At 42.0% G+C, this 12087-nt stretch overlaps 1 protein-coding gene across 7 annotated transcripts in view; it reads left to right on the top strand.

Annotated features, from left to right (window-relative positions):
• LOC116985887 (E3 ubiquitin-protein ligase MGRN1-like) overlaps positions 1–12087 on the top strand; it is a 96824-nt gene that overhangs the window by 27499 nt on the left and 57238 nt on the right. For all 7 annotated transcript variants that reach the window (XM_033040997.1, XM_033040994.1, XM_033041001.1 and 4 more), the window contains exons 4-5: positions 278–424; positions 5017–5134. In XM_033040997.1, coding sequence (XP_032896888.1) covers positions 278–424; positions 5017–5134 — 265 coding nt within the window. The remainder of the gene's footprint in view (positions 1–277; positions 425–5016; positions 5135–12087) is intronic.

The raw sequence follows: 12087 nt of genomic DNA, 5'->3' as shown, positions 1-12087 counted from the left end.
GGAGTTTGTACTTTCTCCCTGTGGTGACGTGGGTTTTCTTCGGGTGCTCCGGTCTCCTCGCGCACTCCAAATACGTGCGGGTTTGTCGGTTAATTGGCGTCTGTAAATTGTCCCTAATGTGTAGGGTAGAACTAGTGTAAGAGTGGCAGTTCGGCACCGTGGACTCGGTGGGCCAAAGGACTGTTTCCAAGCTGAATCACTAAACTAAACTATGTATTATGCCAGAAATGTCCAGATCCTGTGTATGAATAAAAGTATACATTTATTTTACTCATAGATACAAGGATGAAGCTGACGATTCTCCTGATGAGAATTCGAAGCCGAAAGTGCTTTACAGTGTGGAATTCACCTTTGATGCCGATGCACGTGTTGCCATAACGATCTACTGCCAGGCAACAGAGGAGTTCCAGAGTGGCATGGCAGTGTAAGTTAATAACTAGCTCTGAATTTTGATTATCAATCAAACAGTTAACCTTACTATATTGTTCAAGAAGGAACAGCAGATGCAGGAAGATGCCTTACTATATTACTATTTTTAGAAAGTTCAAAGTATGCGGGATATAACATTTATATTTCATATTCAGTACCTTGCATTAAATCAAGCAAACGGAATCTTGAACAGATATATATTGTAACCCCACGATGCAGGCAAGTTGTGTTCCCAGAAACCAGTCTAGATGGATTTTATTATTTTTTGAAACCCATGTCCCATGTAATAAGCATTTTTATAGGAAGTTCTTTTCCCTCAACAACAATGTCCCTGTGGCTGTGCTGTCAAGGGGATTCTGATTGCATTGTTGGCAGAAGAGAAAGTGTTATTGTTTTAATAACTAGAAATAGATGTTGTTGATAAAATGTCATTGTATATGTGTCAATAGAAAAAGTTGCCTTTTCAGTTTGCAAAGAAAATCCCTTAAATAGCCCACTACTGTGAAGCAGCAACCTGTAATTGTTGTCCATGGTAAATTAGATCAGATACGTTTTGCAATTGTTTATTTATTTCACAAAATCCACAGGAGCCAATTTTTACTCCAAAATCTCAGTTTTTGGCTAGTTATTTGTGAAGTCCGTAACGATGAATTCCCTGTGCCCCAACTGATGCAACACAGGGTTACACCACACCTAGAATGTGACCCAAGCTTCTTCAGAGTTGTAATTGTTGTTGTTTAGAATTAGACAAGTGGCAACTGAACGTGGTTTTTAAGAGGGAGTTGGGGAGGAGGCGGGGTTCAAGGTGATAATTGTAAATTTATAGCTATAAATCTAAGATGCTATCATCCACGAAACGTGTGCCTGTTAAATCAGTGCAGAAAAAAACTGAGGATTTGGGAGTGGCTGTCTGACAGGGCTGGAGTTGTTAAATGACTGTGGGCTAAACTCATAAATTGACCACAAGTTAATGTGTAACTATCTTGCAGCTTTTTAAATGATGAAATGCTCCCCCATCCAAAATAAATGGACCTAATTCAAGAGTCAAGAGTGTTTTATTGTCATAAATCCCAGATAGAACAATGAAATTCTTACTTGCTGCAGCACAACAGAATATGTAAACAGTACACTGTAAAGGATATGATGTAATTGAAGTATCCATGGGCGATAATACCAAAAATGTGGATAAAGAGGTAATTTCAAGACACCTTGTTGAGGAGGAGAAATTTAGAGAGCGAGAGACATTAGAATATTCCAGAGCTGAAGGCTGTAGGTTTGTTTCAAAAGATTCTATGCAAGAAGGGAATGGTTTGTCTGGCGATGTAATATTCAGAAAGGTGGTGAGGGAATCCAAGAACAACCAGATACATCTGTAGAGCAAAATGTAATGATTATTTTATTATTTCAACATCGATATGTAATTCCTGAGACCATTGATCATTAATTAGCTTTAAAGGCTGGAAGAGTTGAATCTATTCTTGCATTTGATAACCCTACTGCCTTTAGATCAAGGGTTCCCAACCTGGAGTAAATTTACCCCAGGGGATAAATTTCGCTTACCCAGGGGGTAAATTTGTTGATTCTGGATTTGTTAAAAAATGCATTTTAAAATTTCCCTTTAGTCGGTTATTATGGTCGAAGTGTGAACTCAAATAACTGAACAAGACAGGGTGGACATAAATTCACTTTTGAAAAGTTGCCAGTGGGGTAAACGGGACGATAAAGGTCGGGAGCCCCTGCTTTAGATGACCATTACTTTCCATGAATATGTTCTGCTACTAAATCTCTTCAAATCTTGAAATATTCTGCACATGCTTGAAAATGTGCACATATCCACAATGCAGAATTTGCCACTTAAAGAATCTTTTTTTAATACCCTGAAACCCCTCAAACCTCCTCTATCATTTCACAAGTCTGACCTGATCTTGGCATCCATTCCTTTCCTGCTTGTCCCCAAAAATACTCAACTCCTCCACAGTCCAGAAATCTGAATCTCAGCTTTGAATAGAATTCCAAAGATTCCCACAGAAGAAATACTTCCTCGGGTCCTCCTGAAATGGACAACCCATTAATGTGTAGGAAGGAACTACAGATGCTGGTTTAAACCGAAGATAGACACAAAAAGCTGGAGTAACTCAGCAGGGCAGGCATCACCTCTGCAGATAAGGAATGGGTGACGTGTCGGGTTGAGACCTTTCTTCAGACTGCAGTCTCCCTGCCTGTCCTGCTGAGTACTCCAGCTTTTTGTGTCCAACTCATTATTGTGATGGTTTGCACTCTAATTCTGAATTCCTTTATCATGGGATCCCGTTCTCTCAGCATCATCTGAAAAGCTTCATGATTATGAAGCAAACATGCAGATGCTGGCAGCATAAAACAAAAGCAGAAACTGTTGTCAGCAGTCAGCAATAAAATTAAAATGTTTTTAATTTAATGTCAATGGGCTCTGGTTATGAACACCAAAGGCATTTGCAGAATTTGCTGACTTTGCGAGCCAGTGAGTCTGGACCACCAAAGTCATTTTGTCTGCCCAGCCAGTTGGTTGTGCTAGGAGACGTCGTCTAATGAGCTGGGGGTCTGCTTTCTAGCCAAAGACTGCACTGTGGACCTCGTTGGGAATATAGTGTGATCCATGCCTTAGGCATCAATGATCTCAGGGCAGAGGGAGACCTGCCCTCATGCTCCTTGCTGGATAAAATAGACATGTCTTTGCTCTTGTTCAAATATGATTTGACAGACAATTACTTTACCGGCACTAGATGAAGTGGATTTTGAGACGAATCAATAAGAATTTAAATTAAAAATCACTGTAGTTTGCCTATAATTTAGCATTATGGAAAAAAAAACTGCCGAGTGCAAGTTGTAATGCTGATTTCAATAAACAATTATAATTCTTGAAACTCCATGAAACAAGATTAGAAATGCATTCTAGTTATGATAATAGAAAGCATGCAGTGCAGAATATGCTATTGTTTACTGCAAAAGCTTTGAAGCATATCTCATTAGGAAACATTGTTCATATTTTAATGTAGGATTTCCTTGATTTAACCTACCTTTCATCTCTTTTGGCACTTTTGTCAACTGAGTCAACATTCATTTCCGAGGCTGCATTGTGTTAAAGGGCAGTGGGGTGAGTGAGTGGGTGTTGGTTATTATGTTGCCATGAGCACAGGAACAAAAGGAACCGATTAAGAAGTAAACTCCCATCAGCCGCTCCAAACTCACCCATCTAAATGTGTAGAACTCCATTCACTTCAGATCAATCCCAACCTACACCTTGAACCTGTAGACAAGGTTGGTGCTGTTGTAGTCCGGCACTTTGACTACCACATTAACTTGCAAATATCAGCATTCAGACATCACCTCATGCCATCCTCTGGACCTCCAGCGCTTTCAACTTCACTCTGACCACATCTACATCTGTCCCACCCTGGTATCTATCTATCATTTCCATCTGCTCGAAACTCTCAATACATTTCTTTATACCCACCACCACCATATCTGCCCTTGTTCAGTCCCTTCCCACTTGCATGCGGCACGTCAGTAATGCCTTCCGCCAATTCAATAACTTCCAATTCCCTGACTCCAACTGTCTCATCTTTCCCATGGACATCCGGTCTCCATACACCTACAGCTCCCATCAGGAAGGTAACCTAGAGGGTCAGGCAGCTTCAGCAACAGTCCAACAGCGGAAATTGGAGGAACAGCACCTCATATTCCGTCTGGGGACCTTGCGTCCTTATGGCATTAACATTGAATTCTCCCAATTTGGCTAGCCCTTGCTGTCTCCTCCCCTTCCTTAACCCTCTAGCTGTCTCCTCCCACCCTCCCATCCGCCCGTCCTCGGGCTCCTCCTCCTCCTCCCCTTTTCCTTCTTTCTTTTCCCCACCCCCCATCAGTCTGAAGAAGGGTTTCGGCCCGAAACGTCGCCTATTTCCTTCGCTCCATAGATGCTGCTGCACCCGCTGAGTTTCCCCAGCAATTTTGTGTACCTTGGATAGGAGATGTTTTGGGTTGGGACCTTTCTTCAGATTCCTCCCTCTCTGTTCAGTTACAGTGTCTTGCCCAAAAGCAGCAATTTACATAGTTATAGTCATAAATCATGGAAACTAGCCCTTCAGCTCAACTTGTCTTTGCCGATCAAGAAGAAGTCTGAAGAAGGGTCTCGACCCAAAAAGTTATTTATTCCTTTTCTTCAGAGATGCTGCCTGATCCGCTGAATTACTCCAGCTGTTTGTGTCTATCTTCGTTTTAAACCATCATATACAGTTCCTTCCCACACTGCCCATCTATTAATTTCAAACTTTTACAATGTCTAGATTTTAAGTGTTCCGTAACCACCAACTTGACATTTCTATTTTTTGTTCAGAACGGGGGGGAAAAACACCGGATGGAACCCTTGTTGAATTGATTTGCTTCCTTTTTAAAATGTGTTTGTACTGAACTCTGAAACGTTGCAAATGTTGGTATTTCCTGTACTGGTAATGTGTTGGTGTGGATAAAGTTAACCACTGATAACATTGGATACTTGAGCCTGTTTAATGGATAGGAGAATGCATTTTTACATGTTATTTCCTTTTGTTTCAGATATACATCAAAGCACCCATCCATGCACTCTGAGACTGTCCATTGCAAGAGAGGAGTGAGCCAGCATTTCTCTCTTCCTTCTTTTAAGATTGACTTCTCCGACTGGAAGGAAGATGAGGTATATACTCATTTTTTCCCATCATTAATTTTTTACTTTTTCTCCTTCTAAAGACAGAAACCCATTCTGGAATATGATTCCGTAACTTGTATTAATCCTTCATAGCCTTACTTATGCTAGCATTCTTTTGTGAGCCTGCATGTCAATGGGTGCTGGTGAGTATTTTGGTTCATTTTGTCCAGTGTTTGCTTTTCGGCCAATCCCTCCTAATCTCAAATTTAGAAGGACAAGAGCTGATCTCATTGAAACAGAAGATTCTAAGGAGACCTGACAGATCAGGACTGTGCCATGGGTAAGTGCAGAGTTACACAACATAATATCAGAGTGAGGGATTGTCCTTTTTAAAGGCTGAAGATGAATTTCTTCAAGAGACATGAATATATTAAGTTATTCTCAACATTCAAGTTTGAGATATAATCTTGGTCTTTTTGCTTTATCGAAGATTTTCGGGATCAAAGGTATCAAAGGTATTTTATTAGTCACATTCACATACACCGAGGTGTAATGAAGTGAAATGCTTTTTGCCATTTTGCAGCACACAAAAAAAGAATACAGACATAACACCAATGAGAGTCTTAAACACAAAGAACATCCCCCCACAATGGCTCCCACCATGAGGGATGGCACAAAGTCCAGTCCCCAACCCCAGTTCACCCATAGTCGGGCCTATTGAGGCCTCCACAGTTGCCTCTACAGAGGCCCGATGTTCCTGGCCGTTCTCGCTGGGTGGTGGTGCTCCGGCGTCGGGAGAGTCCTCACAGCGGCATGGGAACCCTGGAACGGCCGCCTCCGTACTGGAAGCCGCGGCTTCCGAAGCCGACAAGGCCGCGCCGGTTGGAGCTCCACAACTGGCGATCTCGTCGCGAGATCCCAGGCTCCCGGTGTAAAGTTCGGCGCAGCTGGCCGCTCCTCGGACCCGCAGCTCCGCGATGTTGTTCCCGGCGGTCTCAGCTCACCGGAGCTCCAGCGCGGCGACCCAGGCAAGGCATCGCCCACTCCACGATAGCGCTCCAGCGCTGTGCCGCCGCCGAAGCCGAGGTTCTGGGCGGTCCGCGACAGGAAACGCCGCTCCCGGCCCGCTGGTAGGCCGCGAGGAAGGGTCGAAGCTGCAGCCTGGAGAAAAGCTGCCTCTCCGACCAGGTAGGGACCCCGAAAGGTAGTTTCCCCCTTCCCCCCCCACCCCCCACATAAAAAAAGTCTAGACCTCCAAACAAAACACTTTAACTAACTAAAAATAAAAATAAAATGGTGAAAAGACAGACAACTGCTGGCAGGGCAGCCGTGCACAGGACAGCGCCCCCTATGGGATCAGGTGGGAGAGTGGAGTCAGAACATCCAAAACCTTACTGATGGACTGGATACTGGGTAGGAAGGAACTGCAGATAGACACAAAATGCTGGAGTAACTCAGCGAGACGGGCAGCATCTCTGGATAGAAAGAATAGGTGATATTTTGGGTCGAAACACTTCTTCAGACTGCGAGTCAGGGGATGTCTTGTTTTCACCCCTTACCCTTCCATATCTCTGTGCCTCCCTCTCCCCTGACTCTCAGTCTGAAGAAGGATCTCAACCCGAAACGTCACCCATTCCTTGTATCCAGAAATGCTGCCTATCGTGCTGAGTTACTCCAGCATTTTGTGTCTATGGACTGGATACTGGGTACTCAATCTACTGATATAATTTGTTTTTGTGTGTCATTCATTGGTATTTGGCTATTTGAGATTTTATATTATTATTGGTGGGAAGAAAATAGTATTTAAAAAAAAAAATCAAAAATAAAATCAATATAATTCCTCATGAAGCTGATTACGCAAGTATTTTGTGTTTATGATTTTCTTGCTAATATTTGGAGAGAATTCTAAGAGAGCATCTGTCTTCACATTATTACGTTAATTCTAAATTGAGCAGCAAATTCATTCAATATTTACTGAAAAATGAATTATTTCAGCCTGTGTAGGATTATGCAAAATGTTTTTTTTATTAATTGCACTGGGGTGTAACAGAAGAGGATAACACAGTAATTAATTCTACATTGGTTCAGCATTCACTATTTGTAGTTTTTTCAGCTTTTATCTTTGCCTGATGAATACATTAAGTTTCATGGGTCTAATCCTGGGAAGAAATATAGTTTGTCAATTTTATACGTAGCCTCATGCATGTTGGAACTTTTATATATGTCAAAATTCTCATTCAACAAAAAAAAATGGACCAAGGTGTGAAGGGACAACATTTTTATGTTAAATGTACCTGTTTCAATGTTAGATTCAAAACAATTGAAGATTGCAGAGATTCTGAATGTTTGTAACACAAGCCCTTTAAAGGGATTGGGACATTAGCAAATTATGTTGGCCAAATCTGTTCACAAGCTATTTCAGAACACTGTTTTGAAGATAGGTTGCAAGGCAGAGAAAACAAAACAGTAGATATAAACACATTTAAAAGGTAGAGCAAAATTCCAGCCAAAGGCTTAGATGTGACATGGTCTGAATCTAAGAGACGTTCTTCTTAGGCCCCCTTTGTCATGACTGACCATGGGTGTCTCCAGTGCGTGAATTTGTTTAACGTGGGGAGACTGGTGCACAGACAGCCACCACACGATCCTTCACAGATCTGGGTCAGGATCCAATGGCATGGAGTCCAAGACGACCGGAGACCCTTTTCTGCTGCTGCCTTCATCCGCCTTCCCAGCCGATGTGACGCTCCACTAAGGTCAGCCATCATCCTCCGCCTGTGCCACCGTTGAGGTCTTGGTTGGATTGCTGTTTGTCAGAGTCCTCCCCCTCTACTTTCCGCCATGGGTGGCCCTACCAGGAGCATAGCTCCAGACGGCATCGCTCTCAGGATCTCCGGATCACACAAGATTCTCCACCACAACAAGGTGACAATCCACGGAGACATATGAATTACAGATTGCAATTTTGTAGTCTTTGTAGCTTTAAAAGCCTCACTAGAATTTAGCTGAACTTGCAATTACATTTCTCACTGAGTTTTTAAAGCATTTGCAGTCTCCTGTAAAACACCTTTTTAATTGTTTTGATATTTATTTTGCTGTAAACTAGACAGATCAATAGAGGCAAAATTTTAAAGATACATTGTGTCCGCACTTTATTTTAACTGATAATGAATTGAGGTCCAGAATTAATTGCGGCTGCCATGCCAACCTTTTATCTGAGCTGGAAGCTTGCTAATTATTGCAGAGCTGAAGCACTAGATTTAAATTTGCTTGCATCATCATTATCTTTGGTGGTGACTTCTCCCAGACTCCGAGGGTGTTGATGCCATTCAAAGCTATATACAGATCACATTATTTAAAATGGGTGGGAATAACGGAACTAAGACTACCAATGGTAAATTTGGTTATATTTGCCTTGGCTAGTTGATATGATCAACATTTATATTTCTTAAATTAGTAGCAGTGCCGATATTTTTTTTGTTAATAACAATTAACAATCATTTTACAATTTCAAGATTTTAAATGTTTTAACCTATTTGGTGTGGAATTTCTTTGAAATGTTTCATTGTGCATTCTCTTGAATTATTAATTTAAACATTAATTGTTGCTTTTTTATTTTATTTGGACAATTAGGATGCCATGTTTCTGTACCAGCTGAATGAATTGTGTGTTGCATGATACATTCGAACCATAGCTGGACTAATTTCCAATAGTACATTCTCCAAAAAAAAAAAAAAAAAAAAAAAATCTCTTTTATCAATACTTAGATTGTACATGTGCTAGCTGCTTGTACATATTGATGATTTCATTCTTTTGTTATATTATGTGGTGATTCATTTATACATTGTCTCAACCATCTTAAAATGACATCATAAAATGAATTTGTGGTGCCATGCAAGCTAAAGACAATTACATAACATGTGATAATTGATTGCTGAGCCACAAGTGCTCAAACATTGAGGAAATTATAGCTTAAAATAGGAAAATGTGGGTGGCAAAAGTTTGTAAGTCATGGAGCAAACTGCAGGTGTTTAGTCTTATGGAGACAATTTTAAGAGTGGAGAAAACCCTGTACAGTGTTAATGGAAAATTATGTTGTGTTTCTCTTTAAACCAAACGTACAATATGTACCGATACTGTAGATAACAAATGGGGTTCTTTTCTGTGAATTGTAATGTTTAATTTCATGCATGGTTTCCCAAATGTGTGAAGTGGCTGTGAAGTACGTTTCCTGAATAAGTATGATGATGCACTGTCTGTTCCCATTGGATTTCGTACAAAATTCAAGCATTTGATAAAAAGACTGTTAATAATTGTGGTTCTGTCAAGTTTTAGATAAGCAAAACAGACTCTGGTTTCATGACTTGGAACATTTCTAATTGCTTGGCTACAAAATTCAAACTTTGTAGTAAATTTCTGGAGGTATCTGAAGAAGGGTCCCGACCCGAAACGTCACCCATTCCTTCTCCCCAGGGATGCTGGCTGTCCCGCTGAGTTACTCCTGCACTTTGTGTGTACCTTGGATTTTATATAGCCAGTTGAGTTTAGCTATCAAATTGAAATGAATGATTTCATTTAAGTAAACTTTCAATCAACGGCAACATTTTTAACCCACCATCTGCATAAATTAAATTCCCCCTTCATAATCAATTATTGAATTATTGGCGTTTCCTTGATTGCTGATCAAAATAATCTCCTTCCATTTTTCACAGCCTCTGCTTTGAATCATAGAAATACTCCAACATATTCATGGCCTGTTTTCCCATTTACATATCAATCATTGTACCCCATGACGACCACATCTGGGGTGACACAGCAGAATGTAGCGTAGACTTGCTGCCTTGCCTCTTCAGTGACCTGGGTTCAGTCTTGACCTTCACTGCTGTTTTTATGAGGTTTGCATATTCTTCCTGCGGCCAGAGATATGGATTGGTAAGGTAATTGGGCAATATAAATTAACCCTACAGAGTAAATGAGTAGTAGAATTTGGGGAGCGTTCTTACAAATGTAGGGAGAATAAAGTAGGCCAAAGGGCCTGTACCTGTGCTGCACGATTCCATCATGTCTTGCAAACTTTTCCACGCACATTTTTCTATTTTAAGCTTTATGTCGATTGCAAAAATAAGCTCCTGTATGTTACTTACAGCAACACTATCAAACACCTTGTCGTTTGCCTCCTCTTTTGCCACAATAACTTTGCTGACTCATTCCATCACCTCTGTCTTTGAAGCCCATGTTAAAGCTAAGCCTTCCTTTCTTCATCCCTGTAATTTTCTCAGTCTTTGAGGACTTAACTATGGGTAAGCCATCAATCATCACGTTTTACAGATTTATCTTTAGCTCTCCTGGACTTCACTATTGATTTACTAAATCTATGGGTTATTCTGTTTGGTGGGGGGAGGATGCAGAAAGGAAATATAGATGCATATTGGCACCGATGAGCAATTCAAACGTTTATAAACAAATTTAAAGGAGTTGGGGAATAAATTAGAAAGCAGATAATAATCTCCCGATTATTCTCACCCCCACATGCTAACGAGAATAGATATGGGAAGATGAGGCAGATTTAATGGAGGCACAAGAAATTGCTTTGTTCAAGATTCCAGCATCTGCAAAGTTCTGAACGAACTCAACATGTCGGGTAGCATCTGAGGAGGGAATGGACAAGTGACGTTTTGGGTTAGGACCATTCTGCAGATTTAATGCATGGCTGAAAACATGGATCAGATGCTTGGGCTTTGGAACCTGTTCAAAATGGCTTGACCCAGATCAATTCAATTCAATTCAATTCAACTTTAATGTCATTGCACAAATACTGAGTATGGGTACAACGAAATGCAGTTTTGCGTCAGTCCGTAGTAGTAGTGCATATAGAAATTTAAAAAAAAAGAAGATACAGAATAATCAAAAATGCAGAATAATTAAACAATGGGGACGGAGGGATCGGAGAAATCTATCGGCGGGACTCCGAGTTCAGCAATGTGATGGTATAATTGTAGAAGCTGTTCCTCATCCTACTGGTACAAGACCTGAGGCTCCTGTACCGCCTCCCTGATGGGAGGAGGGCAAACAGTCCATGGTTGGGGTGGGATGGGGTCTTTAATGATCTTCCCAGCCCGTCTCAGACACCGCTTTCGGTGGAGGGCATCCATGGCAGGGAGCGGGGCACCGATGATGTGCTGCGCGGTTTTCACCACCCGTTGTAGTGCCTTCCTGTCCGCAACAGTGCAGCTGCTGTACCATACCGTGAAGCAGGTGGTCAGGATGCTCTCGATGGTACAGTGGTAGAAGTTGGTCAGGATCTGGGGGGACAGGTGGGCTTTTCTTGAGCCTCCTCAGGAAGTAAAGGCGCTGCTGTGCCTTTTTGATCAGCTTGGAGGTGTTGAGGGACCAGGACAATCCTCCGAGATATGTACCCCGAGGAATTTGTAGCTGGAGACGCGCTCCACCTCAGTCCCTGTTTATATGGATGGGGATATGACTGCCTCCTCTGACCTTCCTGAAGTCGACAATAATTTCCTTCGTCTTCTTGGAGTTGAGGACGAGGTTATTGTTGGCACACCAGGTTGTCAGGTGCTGGACCTCCTCTCTGTAGGCCGACTCATCGTTGTCACTGATCAGTCCTACCACCGTGGTGTCGTCAGCAAACTTAATGATGGCGTTGGATCCGTACTTAGGGATGCAGTCGTGGGTGAAGAGGGAGTAGAGGAGAGGGCTGAGCACACAGCCCTGTGGCACGCCGGTGTTCAGTGTTATAGTGGAGGAGGTGAGGTTGTTGACCCTGACAGACTGTGGTCTGTTGGTGAGGAAATCCAGTGTCCAGTTGCAGAGGGAGGTGGAGATGCCAAGTCCGCTGAGTTTGGTGATCAAGCTGGCGGGGATGACAGTGTTAAAGGCAGAGCTGAAATCAATGAACAGCAACCTGATGTAGGAGTTGGTGTTGTCCAGGTGGGTCAGAGCAGAGTGTAGGGCCGCCGATATGGCGTCCTCTGTAGACCTGT

This window comes from Amblyraja radiata, chromosome 22, assembly GCF_010909765.2.
Source record: "Amblyraja radiata isolate CabotCenter1 chromosome 22, sAmbRad1.1.pri, whole genome shotgun sequence".
Classification (NCBI taxonomy): Eukaryota; Metazoa; Chordata; class Chondrichthyes; order Rajiformes; family Rajidae; genus Amblyraja; species Amblyraja radiata.
This window is presented reverse-complemented; position numbering and strand designations above follow the sequence as displayed.